General features: G+C 41.7%; 1 protein-coding gene across 1 annotated transcript in view; it reads left to right on the top strand.

Moving 5' to 3' along the window:
• angpt4 (angiopoietin 4) overlaps nucleotides 1–17,286 on the top strand; it is a 59,179-nt gene extending 41,893 nt beyond the window's left edge. Inside the window, exons 4-9 of the mRNA XM_072684938.1 lie at nucleotides 3,388–3,620; nucleotides 5,937–6,055; nucleotides 10,070–10,171; nucleotides 12,057–12,223; nucleotides 12,918–13,048; nucleotides 16,565–17,286. Coding sequence (XP_072541039.1) covers nucleotides 3,388–3,620; nucleotides 5,937–6,055; nucleotides 10,070–10,171; nucleotides 12,057–12,223; nucleotides 12,918–13,048; nucleotides 16,565–16,725 — 913 coding nt within the window. The 3' untranslated portion in view covers nucleotides 16,726–17,286. The remainder of the gene's footprint in view (nucleotides 1–3,387; nucleotides 3,621–5,936; nucleotides 6,056–10,069; nucleotides 10,172–12,056; nucleotides 12,224–12,917; nucleotides 13,049–16,564) is intronic.
• The last annotated feature ends 2,972 nt before the right edge of the window (nucleotides 17,287–20,258 follow it).

Genomic DNA, 20,258 nt, shown 5'->3' with positions numbered 1-20,258 from the left:
TGTAACTAAGCCCCAAAATCAGCTCATTTAGAATTCAGTTTTTGTGATGTCACAAGAAACAACATGCATCCATGTGTACCGTATTCAGCCTTCAGCAGTTTCACACTGAAGTTATAAGGAGTGTTTCCGCCCAGACAGAAATTTGAATGAGGCACAATACCAACACAAGGCACCCAATCAGAATGGAGCTCATTTACATAAACAGAGGCACATTCATTTAAACCAGTGGCGGGCTGTTTAAAGGGCAGGGCCGAAAATAAAAAGTGTACAAAAGGTGCACAGAGCGCCATGATGCACCCCGTACGATATACGGTCTTCATCCTTGATTAAAAGGCTACAGTCTTTAGAACTTAAGAGAAAGCTTGCTGCATCACCTCCTCACACACTGCAGTAGGGTGCTGGGGTTAAAGCCCAGCAATATGCAACTCTTAAAAACCAAGTTTTTCATATTTTATGCATATTTAAGTTTTTTAAAACCTGCAACATCAGTGTGATAATTAAATAATTGTTATTTCATATAAGCATTAAATAATAAATACATATTCACAATATGTATTTATTTATACAATATATATTTACAATGTTACATATTTGTTCCTCAGAAGGGCACCTGTAGGGAGCGTAGGCTAGGAAGTTAGGACCCCTATAGAGCACCACATCCCATTTCATCCACTGATGGGGCTTCCATTAGGAAACTTCCCCTCATTCTCAGACATGTAGGGTCACCCTTTATAGCACTGCATTCTATTTTATCCACTGGAGGGACTATTCTCCATTAGAGGAGCACCCAACACTTTCAAGTAGGGGTGCCCACAAGTGCACTCGTTAAGAAACTTGGAAATGGCTTAGCGGGCACTCAACCTGTTTTTGTTCCATGTGAAGGACAACCTGTAAGTCACTTTGTGCCTCATAGCCACTTTAGTGAAGCTTTTTCAACCATGGGAACCAGGGGGGCAGTTGCCCTCACACCCCCACTCCAGAGTCTACCAGTGATTCAAGCAGCCTGTTTAATTAATGATAAGGGAAGAAGAGAGGTTATTGGTACCTAAACCCAAACAAACATTATAAATGGACCTCATGGATAAAAAAGGTGTAGTGGGGTCTGCAAGGCTGCTGCTGTTGGGCCCCTAAGCAAGGTCCTGTACCCTCTCTTTTCTAAGGGGCTAAGTGTAATTCTTGTGCTGACCTAAGCTGGCCCAAGCATGCAATAGGAATATTTGTACTGTACAAGTGTAATGACAATAAAAGTACTTATGAATAAGACCAGGGACATTGAGAGCTATTGGGAGACTCGTTTTTAAGAAGATTGGACATCAAATTATCCACTTGCATGAGGAAGGAGAAAGTGAACGTGAAAAAGCAAGATTTTCCCAAATTGGGTTTGATCCAGAGAAAAATGGGATTCCTAAAAAACCTGCAAAACCTGGGTGGTGGTAGACCACCAACACTGCCCTAGTCATGTAATCAGCACTTATTGTTAAGCTATTGTTGTTGAGAAAGAGGAGAAAATCAAGCCTTACTGAAGCCTCGCTTCAAATCTGAACATATCTATCCAGAGAACTCCAGATTAACACAGCCCAATGCTGGGGGCTTTATACCCCACTAAACCCATGCTCAGCATTAGGCACAGTGACCTCTAATGGCTAATGTGCTCACAACAGTGGGTGCAAGTTAAGCTGTATTCAGTAATTATTCACTAATTGCAAGAGCTGTCCGGATACTTGTGGACATGTGTGTGTATGTAAAAAAAGAAGCAAGAGTGAATCCTGTGCTCAGGCCAAGACAGTAGGTTTATGTGACCACATGGCCTCACACTGATGAATAGTGAACATGAATGGTGCAGTAATTTCCCACTGTTGACCTGGCCTAGTGCCATGGTCCAACATGCTCATGGGAACCGTGCCCTCTGTTAGTGGGATTCCCCAGTTTTTTTCCAAAGCCATTTCCTCTTGGAGGTTGAGAGTCTACTGAGAAGACTTAGAACAGCTGAGGATCCATTAAATGATATGATTACAGGGGTGTAAAAGTCCTGTACACTGACAGAAGCTGATGTTTTGGGCCCAGGTTGATCAGAAGTGTACTGTAGATGTGATGGTAGGTCAGGAGTGTACTGTAGATGTGATGGTGGGTCAGGAGTGTACTGTAGATGTGATGGTGGGTCAGTCAGGAGTGTACTGTAGATGTGATGGTGGGTCAGGAGTGTACTGTAGATGTGATGGTGGGTCAGGAGTGTACTGTGGATGTGATGGTGGGTCAGGAGTGTACTGTAGATGTGATGGTGGGTCAGGAGTGTACTGTAGATGTGATGGTGGGTCAGTCAGGAGCATACTGTGGATGTGATGGTGGGTCAGGAGTGTACTGTAGATGTAATGGTGGGTCAGTCAGGAGTTTACTGTAGATGTGATGGTGGGTCAGGAGTGTACTGTAGATGTGATGGTGGGTCAGGAGTGTACTGTAGATGTGATGGTAGGTCAGGAGTGTACTGTAGATGTGATGGTGGGTCAGGAGTGTACTGTAGATGTGATGGTGGGTCAGTCAGGAGCATACTGTGGATGTGATGGTGGGTCAGGAGTGTACTGTAGATGTGATGGTGGGTCAGGAGTGTACTGTAGATGTGATGGTGGGTCAGTCAGGAGCATACTGTGGATGTGATGGTGGGTCAGGAGTGTACTGTAGATGTAATGGTGGGTCAGTCAGGAGTGTACTGTAGATGTGATGGTGGGTCAGTCAGGAGTGTACTGTAGATGTGATGGTGGGTCAGGAGTGTACTGTAGATGTAATGGTGGGTCAGTCAGGAGTGTACTGTAGATGTGATGGTGGGTCAGGAGTATACTGTAGATGTGATGGTGGGTCAGGAGTGTACTGTAGATGTGATGGTGGGTCAGTCAGGAGTGTACTGTAGATGTGATGGTGGGTCAGGAGTGTACTGTAGATGTGATGGTGGGTCAGTCAGGAGTCTACTGTAGATGTGATGGTGGGTCAGGAATGTACTGTAGATGTAATGGTGGGTCAGTCAGGAGTGTACTGTAGATGTGATAGTGGGTCAGGAGTGTACTGTAGATGTGATGGTGGGTCAGTCAGGAGTGTACAGTAGATGTGATGGTGGGTCAGTCAGGAGCGTACTGTAGATGTGATGGTGGGTCAGGAGTGTACTGTAGATGTGATGGTGGGTCAGTCAGGAGCGTACTGTAGATGTGATGGTGGGTCAGTCAGGAGCGTACTGTAGATGTGATGGTGGGTCAGGAGTGTACTGTAGATGTGATGGCTGTAGACCTGTAGTGGCTTCACTTTTGAGAGAGTGTGCTGTCCATGTTTTCTACAGTCACTCGTCTGATTGCTTTAATAAACATCCACTCAATAACTGCTGAATGTTCTTGTCTTCTGCAGCCGTTTGGAGAGTAAAGTTCTGGTGCTGGAGACGCAGCAGCGCACAGAGCTGGAGGACATGAAGGAGGAGAAAGACAGGCTAAGAGATCTGGTAGGGAAGCAGTCCGCCGCCATCACGGCCCTGGAGAGGCAGCTGCATGCCGCCAGCAGCAACAACTCAGCCCTACAGAGACAACAACAGCAGCTGATGAAGTCCGTTCACACGCTAATCAACCTGGTGTCTCCAGGGACAGGTACACACACACACACACACACACACACACACACAAATGCACACACATTTATTAACAAATACACTGCATTAGTTTGAGGATATGTGGAGTCCATGCTTTGATGGGTCAGAGCTGTTTGACAGCACAGTGGGGACCTATATATATATATAGTGTATGTCCCCACTGTGCTGTCAAACAGCTCTGACCCATCAAAGCATGGACTCCACATATCCTATATACAGTCAGCGGTCCAGCTCCTCCCCCAGTGAGTGTATATATCTTATATATCCTATATACAGTCAGCGGTCCAGCTCCTCCCCCAGTGAGTGTATATATCTTATATATCCTATATACAGACAGCAGCCCAGCTCCTCCCCTAGTGAGTGTATAGATCATATAGATCTTATATACAGTCAGCAGCCCAGCTCCTCCCCCAGTGAGTGTATAGATCATATATATCCTATATACAGTCAGCAGCCCAGCTCCTCCCCCAGTGAGTGTATAGATCATATATATCCTATATACAGTCAGCAGCCCAGCTCCTCCCCCAGTGAGTGTATAGATCTTATATATCCTATATACAGTCAGTGGTCCAGCTCCTACCCCAGTGAGTTTATGTATTTTACATATTATATACCGGTTTTATATATTCTTTTTTATATATTCCCTGTGCTTGCTTTCTATTTTTGGAGTTTTCAGAAATGGACTAGGTTGACTTTAAGGGCCTCAAGGGGGCCCTCAAGCAGTGAACCACTTCACAGTGTAAAATGCTGTATGTGTGAATGACCAATGTGTTGGTCAAGAGTTTTGAAAAGGACTTATGCATCTGGTAAACTGACCATCCACTTATTTCTTTAGATTCTGAAGCCCATATGTAGCTCTGTCATTTTTGTCTATTTTATTGTAAATTAAATAATTACACTTAATCAACTAATTATAAAGAGTTCTGGAAAGTTGTAGGCCATGTTATTGCCTCCTAATGGACCCCTGGAATATTGTTTTATGTGTTATCTGAGTCTCCAGAGCTCTGTAATGTGCTGGTGCTGCTCATATGGAGGTCTGATAAGTAAAATACTGACGGTTTATCACTGTGTGTGAACTAAGCCCACAGTCATTCCAGCAGTTATAAGGTATAGAATATAAAGATTCTGGACCTTTGATGCCTTTGGCTCTGTGTTTTTACATCCTTAGTGCATTAAATATATCATACGCCACAACCACGAACACATACTGCACTGATAAGCTCAGCTAATTTAAAACACACATGTTGTTCACGTTCCAAGCGCAGATCAGCTTACACATTCCCCTCTCCAGTTTCAGCACTTAAGCCACTTTCTTGTGATTTCCAATTTAGAAAATAATCTCTTTGAGACTCCAACAACACAGATATCAGCCCGAAAAGCAGAGAGCCAACATGCAGCTTGACCCATGCCTGAGTGAAGGATACCAAACAAACTCTGATTTGGCAGCTGTTCATATCAGCATATTCACAGAACTGCTACAGTATTAACAGTGTTAGAATTGGGACTGACGATGACTAGGTCTTACTCACACATACAAATACATTGTACACTGACAATTCTACACTAATAATTATATTACTCTCACAGATTCATTATTATCTATGAATAATATATATATATATATATATATATATATATATATATATATATATATATATATATATATGTAGAATATAAAATTATTCATTATAAAATTATATATAAAAATATATTAAAAATATCCTTTATTTTATTTATTTTATCTTCGTAATTTTTTATTTTTTATGTGATCAGACAGTCATGTAGGCCTTTCATTGCATGTTGTATATAATACAGGGCTTCCGAGGCTCCCTGCCATGGCGCTTTGCCATCATTGGCCGAAGTCTTGGTTGTTATAGGTGTTCGTTAGCTGGTGTGCTGGATCTGGGGGACCTGGCACTTTCCTCCAAGCATGCTGGCTGCCTGGCGATGCCGTATCAGTACTTAGTAAAGTACTTACCCTCCTAGTGTCGGGAGCATTGCTAGTGACAGGGGGCGTTTTGAGCGGGTGGGTTAACTGTCAGAACCAGTTGACTGTAAGAAAACAACAAATTTAACTTGTTGTGAGGGACAGTGGTGTCTCAGCGGTTAGAGCTCTGGGCTGTTGATGACAGGGTTGTGGGTTCGATACCCCGACTCGGCAAGCTGCCACTGTTGGGCCCTTGAGCAAGACCCTTCACCATGAATGACTGTGTTTCTGACAAAAGCCTGTTTTGTTTTCATTTGATTTGATTTTCATGGGTTAATTATTAGACACATTTTTATTTACTGACCATATAAACATCTTCCCTTACAGTGTCCGACTCCATACCGAGCGAGAGGAGGTTTCACGACTGTGCTGAAGTCTACAGGTCTGGTCAGAATACCAGTGGAGTTTATCACATTTACATCGGAGACATGACCGAACCCACCAAGGTACAGACCCCTGCCCACATCACTGCTTCAGCAGACTCAAAAGTCCACTTGAGGAAAGTTGACAATCTAAACTGATTTAATTTCATTTAATGAATTTATTTTTACGCTTAAGCACTTTGAGCTGCTACATGTGTTAAAAGTGCTTGCAACTCTAGTTTTCATACACTAGTAACAATTATATAATTTATTATATCAAATGTAATGATAGTTAATTGTGTCACGGTTTGTCACGAGACAGAGGCAGACGTACTCGCAGGATCTTTTAATACATGAAACTGAAACCAAACAAACAGAAACCAAACAACAACAAAGCTTACCAAATAAACAACACAAGAATCCCATAAACAGGCCAACTCAACAAACCGTGAAACTGACATGAACATGAACAAGCACAGTGCACAACACGCACACGACCAGACAAGGGACGAAACAAGGGGGTACTTATACAGACACTAACAAGAGACTCACAAGGAACACCTGGGACTAACAAGGGGGCGTGGCTACAAAGGAGACACTGGTGAAAGCACTAATGGACAGGCGTGGCTAGGGCAGACAAGACCCAAACAGCACATAGCAAAAACCAAACAAAGGCAGACATGACAATTTGACGAGTATTTTTAAGTATTACTAAATGCTCCCATTTCAATGATTAATCATTTATAGGTGACATACCTTAAATAGACATTTTTGAAAAATAATCTAAATCTTAGCTTTACATAAGAAGAACTTTTAATGGAAGTCAGTGTGAAAGATTTTACTCCAAGACATTTTGGAACATTTCTATTGGTCCAATCATTATAAAATTACGCAAAGCATACGCAAAGCATGGCGATATTTCTGCATGACAACGACAATACAAGATCTATCAGAGCAATGTATGGCTCACGAGCAGCTGGCGTAGTTCAGCCTTGAACTACAGATAGTGTAAAGGGTCGAACTAGGAAAATACATTAACAGATTATTTACATGTTAACTTCTGACAGCACTAATCCCCCCCATTTCAAGGGACCACAAGTAATTGACAGTTGGCTGCTCAGTTGTTTCTTGGCCAGTGTTGTGTTATTGCTCCATTAGGTCACACACAGGAGAGCTGACAAAAAGTTGATTGTAATTTGCATCTAAAATCTGTTGCTGTTGTTTCTTCAGGACCAAAGCAGTGTCACTGCCCGTAAAGCAGGCCATCACGAGGCTAAAACATCAAAATACGTCAATCCGAGACACAGCCAAAACATTAGGCATGTCAGAATTGACTGTTTGGTCCATTGTTAAGAATTAAGAACGCACTAGTGAGCTTAGCAATAGCAAACAACCTGGCAGATCACAGGAGACCACCATAGTGGAGGACTGAAGATAATCATGAAGAAAACTGTTGAACTAGGCTGAGTTTCCCGAAAGCGCCTGAGCACAAAGCTGACTCTCAAATGGTCAAGTGAGCATCGCACTGAATGCTCTCTCTCTCCACCAGTCAAGGTCATCTTAACACTGAGATTCTTCTGGGAAACTGGGTGGAGAACATTGGAACATTGAGAACATTGGAGAACATTACCCAGGATTGAAAAGTGTTTACATTTGTATTGACTAGCGTAAAGAGAAGAACACACCTGGCTGCCAACTCAGCAGAGGGTTGACCACAAGATACAAACCACTGATACAGTTTCCAGCTTTCTAAAAAGCACATCAAAATCATCTGGAATGAAGAATTTTGGAGAGATGAGTCAAGAATGAACAGCCGTGTTCAGCTCCAGACTGCCTGTTTTTTACCTCCAGAACACTGGAAATAATGATTTAATGATGATATGCACTTCATATACTGACAGATAAGCGGTAATGGTGGATGTAATGTAGCGGGTATCTTCCCTGTTCAATTCCTGGTTTATTTCCCCGGCTGGACAAGCCCAGCACCTAGAGACCTGGAGCGATTCATTCACATTCTCGCCAACCTTTGTAACATGATGCACATGTAAGAGCTCTGGAGAAGAACGTAGGGTTAATGCTGTAAATGCAAGCCTTACTTCTCCCAGAAAAATAAGTAACTGCTCCTGACCCCAAACCAGTGAGATGAGAACATGTTTTTCCATTTTAGCCAGTAGAAAACAACCAGAATGACTTGAAACTCTACTATATTGATTTCCATTGCATGTTTTGATCCTGTAATGTTACATTTTTGGAGATACAAAGTTGTTTAGAAACAAGGTTTACAAGGTTTTTGGATATACAAGGTTGTTTGGAGATATATGTTTTTAGAGATATTAGGTTTTGGATAGACAAGGTTTTTGGAGATACAAGATTGTTGGATGATATAAGGTTGTTTGGAGATACATGGTTTGTGGAGATACAGTGTTTTTGGAGATACAAGGGTTTTTAAGGTACAAGGTTTGGAGATACAAGGTTTTTGGAGATGGAGATTGGTGTGATGTCTGTGAGCTGCAGATTGCAGTCAGTTATGGAGTGTATTATATTTGTGTCTAATGTGACGAGGGGCTACTTTTATAGTATTTGTTTTATTTGATGTTACCATTTAATATGAATTTGGTAAATATAAAGTTGTATTTTATTTCTCTTTCTTTTACTATTATTATTATTATTATTATTATTATTATTGTTATTATTATTATTATTATTATTATTATTATTATTTACTAATATAATTCATTGTATTTTGTATAACTTACTTGTCCTTTTCACTTCTCAATCCATATTTTATATATCAGCTTAGCTATACTGTAAATGAGGGTCACTCTCAATGTACTCCAAGTTTAAGAAAAGGTATATTGGTTGATTAATTGATTGATTGATAGCTTGTCCAATTAAAGCGGACAGTCTGTTCATTGTTAATGTTTGAAGAATCATGTCTGTCCAGTTATTTTAACACTGTTTAAATATTAGGAATCTTCTATGGAGAAGGGCATTGGTTGCCCTCAGACCAGCTTTAGTCCTGATTGGAATGCTGCAGAACGTCTCTGAGCAGAGCGTAGAGGGATATTAGACCATTCATCATGAGGGGAAGTTTATTAGCTATTTTAGAGGTGGACTCTGTGTGCCTCAGGTACGAGTGAGATGTCTAGATCTGGAGATTTGGGAGAAATGTATCTGACTTCGTCCTGGTGTTCTTTTAGCAATGTGTCTGAGATCATTATCATCTCACAGTACAGGGACTGAGTCTGCACCCCGGGGTGCACCTGGTCTTGGAAATCGGCCTAAAATTCCTTGGCCATCAAACGTTATTATATGCTGAGCCATTAACTGACCTAATGATTCCCATAAGATAGCTGTATATACCACAGGTGTGCATTGTAAGGCATTTTGACTTTGTTCCAGTATACATCAAAAGTTCACTAAACATCAAAAGTTCACTAAACATCGAAAGTTTGCTAAACATCAAAGTTCACTATACATCAAAGTCAAGCCAAATTTGTGTAATGCATTTTTCATAACTTGATGATGTCACAAATCAGCTTCACAGAAAGCAACTTGACGTCCTTCTCCTCCTCCTCCAGTTATAGATGACCAGTATGGTAGATACACCATAGCAACCAACTGGAATACTATATCAACCATATAGCGACATCACAGCTACCACTACCAGTGTCATAGTAACACCATAGCAACCACCTAACAACTACATAGCAACCACCTGGGACACCCTACCAACTCCATGGCAACCATCTAGAAATTCCCTCGCTTTCACTAAACAACTCCATAGCAACCCACCACCATCACTATAGCATCCATCATCCATCATCCTTCACTCAGGATAGCTTATGCAACCACCTGGGGTACTATATCAACATCTGGCAGCACCATAGCAAATACATAGTAACACCATAATAATCACTTAGCAACTATCTAGCAACCACATAGCAACCAACTTGTATACCATAGCAACCATCTAGAAAAGAAATCTAGTTACGTATGATGTACAGGAAGTAACTTCTACATTTAATACATTAAGAATAACGAATGTCAGAGGATGTGGTACTGCCCCCCCGAACCCTGACCGTGCTGTCGTCTTAGGTGTTCTGTGACATGGAGACCAGTGGAGGAGGCTGGACAGTATTTCAGCGCAGAATCAATGGCAGCGTAGACTTTCAGAGAGGCTGGAAAGAGTACAAAATGGTGAGTATACACACACACACACACACACACACACACACACACACACACACACACACACTCACACACACTCACACATAAAGCCCTGGCACCCAGCAGCATTCTGAGAGGTTACCCAGGCAACCCTGGATCTGGCTCAGGACCCAGTAATCTACTGAGCCATTATATTGTTGGTGTTAAAGCGGAGAGGACGCTCTGTCCTTGCTTTACATTGGTTCGTGGGACGACACGCACAGGGCTGGATAATATTTACACAGAAAGAGAACAGTTACCAAATGTTTTCTTACTTATTCAGTGGAAGACTTGATGAAGAGCTTGGCTTCGTTCCGATGACATAAGCTAACAAATCACCCGAAGAATGAAACATGGGGACTAAAACAGCATCTGACAGCCTGGCGTCACTGCAGGCATTCACAGTGTTTTTAGAAAGCCTGGTGCTTTCGCTGTGCGATCCTCCTAAAATAGCCGTGCAGTAAAACATCAGCTGGAGTGTTTCACACAGTTATGAAGGTTCACTTTCTCCAGTGTGTTGCTGAGCGTCCGCACTTTTCATACCGTACACTATATGTCCAAGACACCTGCTCTTCCAGGGGTTGCAGTAATAGCCTCTACACTTCTGGAAAGGCTTTAAATTAGAACGCTGCTGTAAGCATTTGATTGTATTCAGCTAAGTGCTGATGTTGAAGTATTGGCTAGAGGTCCATCACTCCAGAGAACCCTTCAGGCCCAATGCTGGAGGGCTCCATACCCCTCAAGCCCACAGACTTTCAGCAGACTTTCAGAGAGGCTGGAAAGAGTACCAACCTCAACCCCCCACATGGGGACCCCAGGAGCCAACTAACACAATATGCTAGCAAAGACCTAACCATGTGGGAGTATGTTGCAACTGCCATAGTAACCACATAGAAACTCCATAGCAATCACCTAAAACACCTAAAACACTACCCATCTAGCCACCACTTAGCAACACCATAGCAACCACCTGGGATACCATGTCATCCATCTAGCAACATAATAGCTACCACCTAGCTACACCATAGCGACCAAATAGCAACCATATAGCAACCACTTGGGATACCATATTAACTCCATAGCAACTATTTCAGCATTGCAGAGCTGGCTTTCAGAGAGGCTGAAAATAGTACCCCCCAGCAGCCAACTAACAATATGCTAGCAAAGACCTAGCAACTCCATGGCAACCACCTCAGTGACCATAGCAACTACCATAGTAACCACCTAAAACATTACAGTATCCATCTAGCAACCCCTTAGCAACTGCAAAGCAACCGCCCAGTATACCATATTAACTCCATAGCAACCATTTCAGCACAGAATCGATGGCAGTGTAGACTTTCAGAGAGGCTGAAAGGAGTACCAATCCCAACCCCCCACATGGGGACCCCAGGAGGAACCACCATTGCAACTACCATAGTAACCACCTAAAAACCCCATAGCAGTCGCCTAAAACACTTAAAACACTACCCGTCTAGCAACCACTTAGCAACACCATAGCAACCACCTGGGATGTCAACCATCTAGCAACATAATACCTACCACCTAGTTACACCATAGCGACCAACTAGCAACCATATAGCAGCCAGAAAACTGTATCCCACACTGCTATGGTGAAACTATTAAACGATTTGACAATTAATTAGGACTAACCCGGTTAGTTGTTACACACCTGGTATACGTTACAGAAGTAATGCACACGTAGTTAAATAAGCTGTATTTCAATAAAGGATGTAATGGTGAATTCATCACTAGTAGTTATTCTGTTATTGCACATGTTATTAATGTGTAACTACGCTAAATATAAAGTGGCTCGTCTTATTAAATCTGTTGCACTGTTGTAAAGTTAAAATATCTGCTGATGTTCTTTCCTCAGGGCTTTGGTGACCCCGGTGGAGAACACTGGCTGGGCAATGAGGCTGTGCACCTGATCACCGCCCGCTCCCAGTACTCCCTCAGAGTGGAGCTGAGGGACTGGGAGGGGAACACTCCGTACTCACTGTATGAAAAATTCCAGCTCGCCGGTGAAAAGCAGCAGTACAGGTAGTGCACATTTATGTTCTACATAAAAGCCACACTTCAGTGAACAGTTACAAATACACTACATGTCCAAATATTTATGGACACCCCTTTTTAATGAATACATCCAGCTGCTTTAAGCTGCACACATTGCTGACACAGATGTGCAAATGCACACACACAGCTTGTCTAGTCCCTGTAGAGAAGTACTGCCAATAGAATCTGGAGCAGATCAACATCATGAAGCTATTGGCACCATGCTGCCTAAAGCCAGGGGTGGGCTAAAAGGGTTTTAAAGCCCCCCAGCATTGAACTTTCGGATGGGGTGAGTTGAGGAGTTGGGGATGATGAGGTGGGGTGGTGATCGTCATCATTCAACACCCTGACCTTACTAACACTCTTGTTGCTGAATGCAATCGAATCCTCACAGCAATGTTGCTCCAGAATCTAGTAGAAAGTCTTCTTCTCTGGACAGTAGAGACAGTTACTCCAACAGAAGCAGAATCAACTCTTTTAATAACCTTGATTTCAGAGGAAAACAACGACTGAGCAAGTGTCCAAATACTTTTATCAGTATAGTGCATTATTTAGGGGTTGTTTCTGAATCACTGGCCAATGAGTGTGTGGATTTCATGCAGAAGAATGTGTTTGTTTGCAACCATAACGCTCTGCTCGTTCTGCAGTAATCTCTGAAAATCTGCTGATTTTCTGTGTCCAGACTTCTGCTGAGGGGCTACAGTGGCACAGCTGGACAGCACAGCAGCCTGGCATCGCACGGCACCAGCTTCAGCACCCGGGACTCCGACAACGACAACTGCCTTTGCAAGTGTGCACTAATGCTGACTGGAGGTGAGGATGGTTTCTGTGACTCACACACCTCTGAATCATTTACTTTGACACTTTTTAATCATTCATGGGCATTTAGTGTTGTGTATGTGTGAAAACACTACACTTTGATCAAGCTCCTGTGTAAATTGCAATTAAATTAATAATTAAGTAATTAATTAATGAAACAATGACAGCTGGACATTCATTCGTTTCCATCAAACTAAATAATTGATTGATTGATTGATTGACAAAAAAAATGTAATCAATGGCTTTTCTAACTCAAAACTGTTGTCACATGGCACTCATAGATAAAAAGGCTGAATTGGACATTGGACATGTTGTTATTTATATGTTCAAAAGATTGGCTTACACCAAAGGTGCTTTTGAATTGTTTTGGTTCTATATAGAACCGCTGCCTTTAGAACCCTTAAAAACTCTTCATATTGAAGAATTTAATGTAAAAACTGATCAGTAAAACTCTGCATACAGTTGCAATCAAAAGTATACTCCACACACACTTTACTCAACCCCTTCATCACCAGCGTCTTCAGTACTTAGTAGCTTCTGGCAGCAGAGTTCCTGAGGAAGCTCAGCCCAGTCCTCATGGGCAGTGTCCACCACTTCACTGATATTCGAATTTGCTGCTGCAGCCGCCTTCTTCACATCCCACCAAAGATTTTCTATGGGGTTCAAGTTAGACGACTGTGACGACCACTCCAGAATCTGCCAGGACTTCTTCTGAAATCAAGCCTTGGTGGATTTTGAGGTGTGTTTGGGGTCATTGTCCTGTTGGAAGGTCCAATGACATCCAATGACGCTGCAGGTTTCCAGAGCCAGAGGAAGCAAAGCAGCCCAGAGCATCACTGAGCCGCCGCCATGCTTCACTGTAGACAGGCTATTCGCTAATCCACAGGCCAGAACAGGTCCAGTTCTGTTGCATCGGTCCGATCTACACATTGCTAAATGTATGTTGATATACAAATTATTACATCAATAACAAAGAAAATAACAAAAGAATTAAACATTAATAAATGTAATATATTAATGATAATATAATAATATGACATAAAGCCAGACAGCCCCTAAAACTGCACCAAATCATCATCACTCAAAAAACACTAAGGCCTCACTGTCTTACCTTACTCGTCCACCAAACGTCCAGTTAGTCAAAGACACATTCCCGAACTCCAGGCTTCTCCACCCTCTCGCAGCGTGTGGCCCTCTGTTCAAACAGTTTACTCAATCCCACGATTCAGTTCAGCCTCTAATGATCTCCAAAGTAAACAGTCTATTAATTGCTAATTGCATTAAAACCAGTCTGGGACCTCAGAATGGCCCTCTGTGTTTGCATAGCCATTCATAATCAAACAGCTTAAAGATGGAGCCGCCACCCCACCCAGTCCAATCTAAACAGGCATTGAGCAAAGTGATATTAATCCAATCACACTTAGACCTGCGGGGGTCACTCTGAGGAGGGCTGGTCTGGACCCTTCAGAAGAATCACAGTTTGCTTTAAAAGGTTAGGAGATACTTTGCCCACAGTGGGGACTCATATCAGTCAAAACACACGAAGCCGGTGGAGAGGGCGAGTGAGTCCAGAAATGGAGAGAAGAGAAACAGAGGTGGACTGTCCTGCTCGGAGGTGTCGGGTTCGCTTTAACTAGCCTCCACATTTCCGTACCTCCAACATGTTCTGAAACTTCAGCTTCCTGACCGGCTCCACTGGACGAAACCACTATGGATCACAAGAAAGCCCAAGATTTGCCCATAGGGTTCTTTACTATTGATAAAACAGAGTCAATCGTTACTATTAGACACCAATAACAGTGACACTGATAAAGTCAGTGCTACTTTCTCATAAATCAAAGTGAATAAATAAATAAATAAGGTAAATATAATATATAAATAAACAGAGAAATGCTCGGCTCATTTACATTTTTAACACACTACAGCCTGGCCAGGCACCAGACACCATCAGAAGTTTGAGGCCGATTTGCTTCTCCCAAAAATCCTAAAGGGTCTCCTGATTTCTGGGTGATGTAGGTCTCATTCTGTAGTGGGTGGTGCCTATAATAGAGTCTTTACGCCTCTGATCTCCTCCCAGTGCAGCGGGACTGTATTCAATATTTATGACTCAGTATCCTGTAAGGTGTGGTAAGGCACCTGGTTCTCAGGCGTGAATAACGATGTTGATGTCGTGACTGAAAAACCGGCAACCAATGACAGCCGGACTGGACAGAACTTGTCCAAAAAATATATATATTAAATATTTTATATATTCTATATATATAATAATTATATATAATTATATATATGCACTACATATGTACTACACTACACTTTTAAACCTTTTAAAGACAAGTGTATCATATTTGAAACACTGTTTTTGAGACCTTAGCAACATTGTTGTGATAAATGTATTATTATTTATGAAGTAATACATATTTATTATGATCCTATAGCATTTATCCCTTATTTAATAATGCATAAATACTAACAATAATACACGATAAACAAAAAATAAGAACTAAGAAAATATGCATACAGGAAAAACACATTCAGATTTCTAAATTTGAAATGACGTGTAAAAGTAATCAGGAGTTAAACAGTTTTATGACTTTAATGTTTTAGTTTGTTTTTAAAAAATCAATCAATTCTGAATGTATTAAATATGACACAAAATAAAAGTCCTATTAGTGTTATTTAAGTTGTTTACCTTTTTTTTTTAAATAAAAGGTATGAAGGTCAAATAAAACTCCAGTTTTAAAGAATTGTATGATGTTTTATGCTTTAAATGGTTAAAAAGGTTAGAAATAAGTCATCAGCTTTAATGTGAGATGTACAGCAGTAAATGTGCAGTAGGAATTCTGCAGTAATCTATCTACAAATATATACATTTATATTTCCTGCATTTGTCTGATGCTTTTATGCAGTGACTTACATTTGAATCATGGTTTAATTTTGATGGGTCTTTAATTCTTACTCTAAACAAGTTTTATTTATATTTTAATAATTGTATTATAGTTATTATTATTATACTTATTTGTCATGGTTTTTATGAAAACTGATTGTGGGTTGCTACCAGATCTGCAGCCTAAAACACTACCATAAGTGGATGCAACTGCGATAGTGTTGTTGTTGTATATCACTGCTGTAACTCAAACACCTTATATCTCCATCTTGCAGCTTTTTCACATTTTGACATAATATAAATCTCAAAAATTCTCAAAATACTCCAAAATTAATTAAATAAATAAATAGATATTTTTACTTTGATTTCCATTGAAAATTCTTCTGTAAAGCTGCTGTTTGGAGATACACTTTAAAAAAAAATATATAGGAGCTACAACTGGTTCTTTGAGTAATGCCAGAGACGTGAGTGATGTGTGAGTGTGAAGAACCTCAGGACATCTCTATTACAAAAATCATTCCTTACATTCCTCTGTAGCACCTTTTATTGTTAAGAGTGTCTGAGGATGACTTGTGTTTCATCATGGACATTCCCTCAAGCTCTTTCCTCAACTCTTCACGCTACAGGTTGGTGGTTTGACGCGTGTGGCCTCTCCAACCTGAACGGCATGTACTACACTTTGGGTCAGAACATTCGGAAGCTCAACGGCATCAAGTGGCACCATTTCCGAGGCCCCAGCTACTCCCTAAAAACCACAGCCATGATGATCCGTCCCGCCGATTTCTGATGTGGAGAACTTCGGAGCCGCTGGAGCGAAGTCGGTCTTGCAGTCGAGGAACTCTGCACTAGTGTTTGGAAAGTGAGGTCTTGGAGAACAAACTGGACTGGACGACTGATCTTCTCCAAAGCAGAAAGCTGCTGAAAGCATCTGACATTTTGCTCTTTCACTCTATGTCTCTCTCTCTCTCTCTCTCTGCCTTCATGGCTGGTGATCTCACACTAAAGGCTAATTGCTATCAACTAATTGTCTTGGCAACTTTCCAGGACTGTCGTACTGGAATCTGCCGATGCTGATTCCATGGAAGAGGTCCGAACTCTTTGGGCTGTGGAGAAGATGCTTGTGATGCTGCGTGTTCATACCTAAAGACTATGAGGGTTAGCACAGCACACTGTATTCAAGTCCCTACAGGCACTCTACAATATATAAGGACTGTTTAAGGCTTGGACTGATGATGGAATGGACATTCTGTGAACGACCAGATGGATCACTAAATGGACAAAAGTATTGGGACACCTGCTCCTTCATTGTTTCTTCTGAAATCAAGGCTATTAAAAAGAGTTTCTCCTGCTTTTGTTTGAGTAACTGTCTCTACTGTCCATAGAGGAAGACTTTCTACTAGATGTTGGAGAAGGAGCATTGCTGTAAGGATTTGATTGCACTCAGCAACAAGAGGGTTAGTGAGGTCAGGATGTTGGATGATGATTAATACACCACCTTATCATCCCCAACTCATCCCAAAAGTACTGGATGGAGCTCCACCACCATCATTCCAGAGAACACAGTTCTTCCACTGCTCCACAGCTCAATGTTGGGGGGCTTTTTACCCCTCTAGCCCACGCCTGGCATCATTAGGCAGCATGGTGCCAACTTGATTAAATGTATCTGCTCCAGAAAGTCCTATCTTTAGTCCTGTAATTCTCTACTAAGGGCTAGACAAGCAATGTGTGCATTTGCACATCTGTTTCTGCAATATGTGCAATTGAAAGTAGCTAGATGCATTTATTAGAAGGGCTGTCCACAAGTATCTGGACATATAGTGTATGTTTTTATTTAGTTTGAATGGATTTGCTGATGTTTTTAAAAGTACATGTGCTGTTTAATCAGTGTTCATAGTAACTGGATGGGTCTATGCTGTGCATCATCTGTTATACTCATGTCTACATACTCATCAGAGCTGTGTGGAATAGCCTGAACCCATACTCAAATAAGTACAGGCATTGTTACTTTAAATAAATAATGATGGCAGTAAAAGTAAAAGTAAATTTCCATGTAGAAGAAAAGTAACATCTCAAAATGTTCTTGGTGGAATTGCAATGGAGCTTCTGCAGTGGTGCATCCAGCATCTCTCACAGGGCTTAGCCTGGTAGGGATGTCTGACTGTTTCCAGTGAACAATAATACCAGATACGATTTTTCTGGGACTTTTTCACCCAGCTTAAGTAAATAAAGGAAACTGAAAAAGCTCCACTTTACATCATCACTCATTTTTGGAGGCCACTGCTGTAGCCAGTTGTGTACCAACATCGGTTATAGACCAGAAAGCTGGCATAAACTGCAGAAGCACAGCATTACAGAAGCTGTTCCAGAATGAGGAAGTTACCTACTGGTGTCAGCTCCTGTAGGTCACTTTCCTGCCTGAAGAGTAGTAGTAGTTGACTGTGGTAAAGATAGCAAAGTTTAATTCTGTAAAACAATATGAGAAAAGGATTTTCTTCAACCATCCTCTCTATATATCTACTCCTGGTGCTGTAAAAGGTAGGAGCCTAGTGCTTATTAATGGTGGTAATTAATTAACCTTTACTGGTTAGATAGCGTATTTTGTGCAGTTCAGGCCCACCGTAGTTACGAGTACGGTACAATGAAAAACATAAAACAGCCCAATATTTCTTTTTTAATTTAGTTAGAACAAACAATTGTGCAAGTTACAGCTTGTTCCATCTATTGCCAAATAGCGCCCCCTGTGGTAATGAATACAGCCTGTAGTGAACTAATTAACGCTGCTTTAAAATTTTGCATAATGTTGCTTTAAAGCTTTACTCCTCTCATTCTTGACTTTGTCACAGATGGGTTGCTTGCATTTGAAACCCAATCCACTCGTATCTGGATACGTTTTAAAAAGCAGGTTTTCTCTTCATCCCCAGGAGCATTTCTCTTCTCTTTAGATCTCGTCTTCCACATGAGAATGCTGCGGGGATCATGCCAGCCCAGCAGGAGGTGCTAACACCTCACAATGACTAGGGAAATTCTTCAAGAAGCAGCTTAACATCCAAACTAGACATACGTGTGGTGTGACGCTAAAGCACAGTTACTAACAACAAAGGATTTCTCTAACCCACAGATGCTCTCCTGATCAGGCAGGGAAATTGAGCTTTATCGTGTTTTCAGCCAAATTTGAGCAAATTTGAGGTCAGCATTTTCAAAAACTGTCCACACAAAAACACTGGAAACTGAGAGTGTTTCCAAAAGCCCCAGTTCACAGTCTACTAAAACATGTGTTTCTGTGGACGGTAGCCTAAAACAGATAAGACATGTAGAAGACATGGATCATGGATCTCTGCTGTCTGAAAGCAGCCTGACATTTACCAGATTTCTCTAAAGCTCTTATGCAGACATCTTACAGGTGAAAGACGTTCCACAGGTGGGAGAATGTGGAGTTAGGAGTCTTACCCAAGAACCCTTACTGGTGTAGAGTGGTGTTTTGGCCAGGGAATCAAAATCTGAAGAGTGTTTAACTCTGTTCCTCTCAGTTTGGATCTTCTCTCTTGTGGTGTAAAATAAAACCCTGCAGCTCCAGAGTGAGAGGAGTGATCTACAGTAAAGAAGCTCCAGAGTGAAAGGAGTGATCTACAGTAAAGAAGCTCCAGAGTGAGAGGAGTGATCTACAGTAAAGCAGCTTCAGAGTGAGAGGAGTGATCTACAGTAAATCAGCAGCTCCAGAGTGAGAGGAGTGATCTACAGTAAAGCAGCAGCTCCAGAGTGAGAGGAGTGATCTACAGTAAAGCAGCAGCTCCAGAGTGAGAGGAGTGATCTACGGTAAAGCAGCAGCTCCAGAGTGAGAGGAGTGATCTACGGTAAAGCAGCAGCTCCAGAGTGAGAGGAGTGATCTACAGTAAAGCAGCAGCTCCAGAGTGAGAGGAGTGATCTACAGTAAAGCAGCAGCTCCAGAGTGAGAGGAGTGATCTACAGTAAAGCAGCTCCAGAGTGAGAGGAGTGATCTACAGTAAAGCAGCAGCTCCAGAGTGAGAGGAGTGATCTACAGTAAAGCAGCTCCAGAGTGAGAGGGGTGATCTACAGTAAAGCAGCAGCTCCAGAGTGAGAGGAGTGATCTACAGTAAAGCAGCAGCTCCAGAGTGAGAGGAGTGATTTACAGTAAAGCAGCTCTAGAGTGAGAGGAGTGATCTACAGTAAAGCAGCTCCAGAGTGAGAGGAGTGATCTACAGTAAAGCAGCAGCTCCAGAGTGAGAGGAGTGATCTACAGTAAAGCAGCAGCTCCAGAGTGAGAGGAGTGATTTACAGTAAAGCAGCTCCAGAGTGAGAGGA

Source organism: Salminus brasiliensis, chromosome 7, assembly GCF_030463535.1.
Source record: "Salminus brasiliensis chromosome 7, fSalBra1.hap2, whole genome shotgun sequence".
In the NCBI taxonomy this organism is placed as follows: Eukaryota; Metazoa; Chordata; class Actinopteri; order Characiformes; family Bryconidae; genus Salminus; species Salminus brasiliensis.
This window is presented reverse-complemented; position numbering and strand designations above follow the sequence as displayed.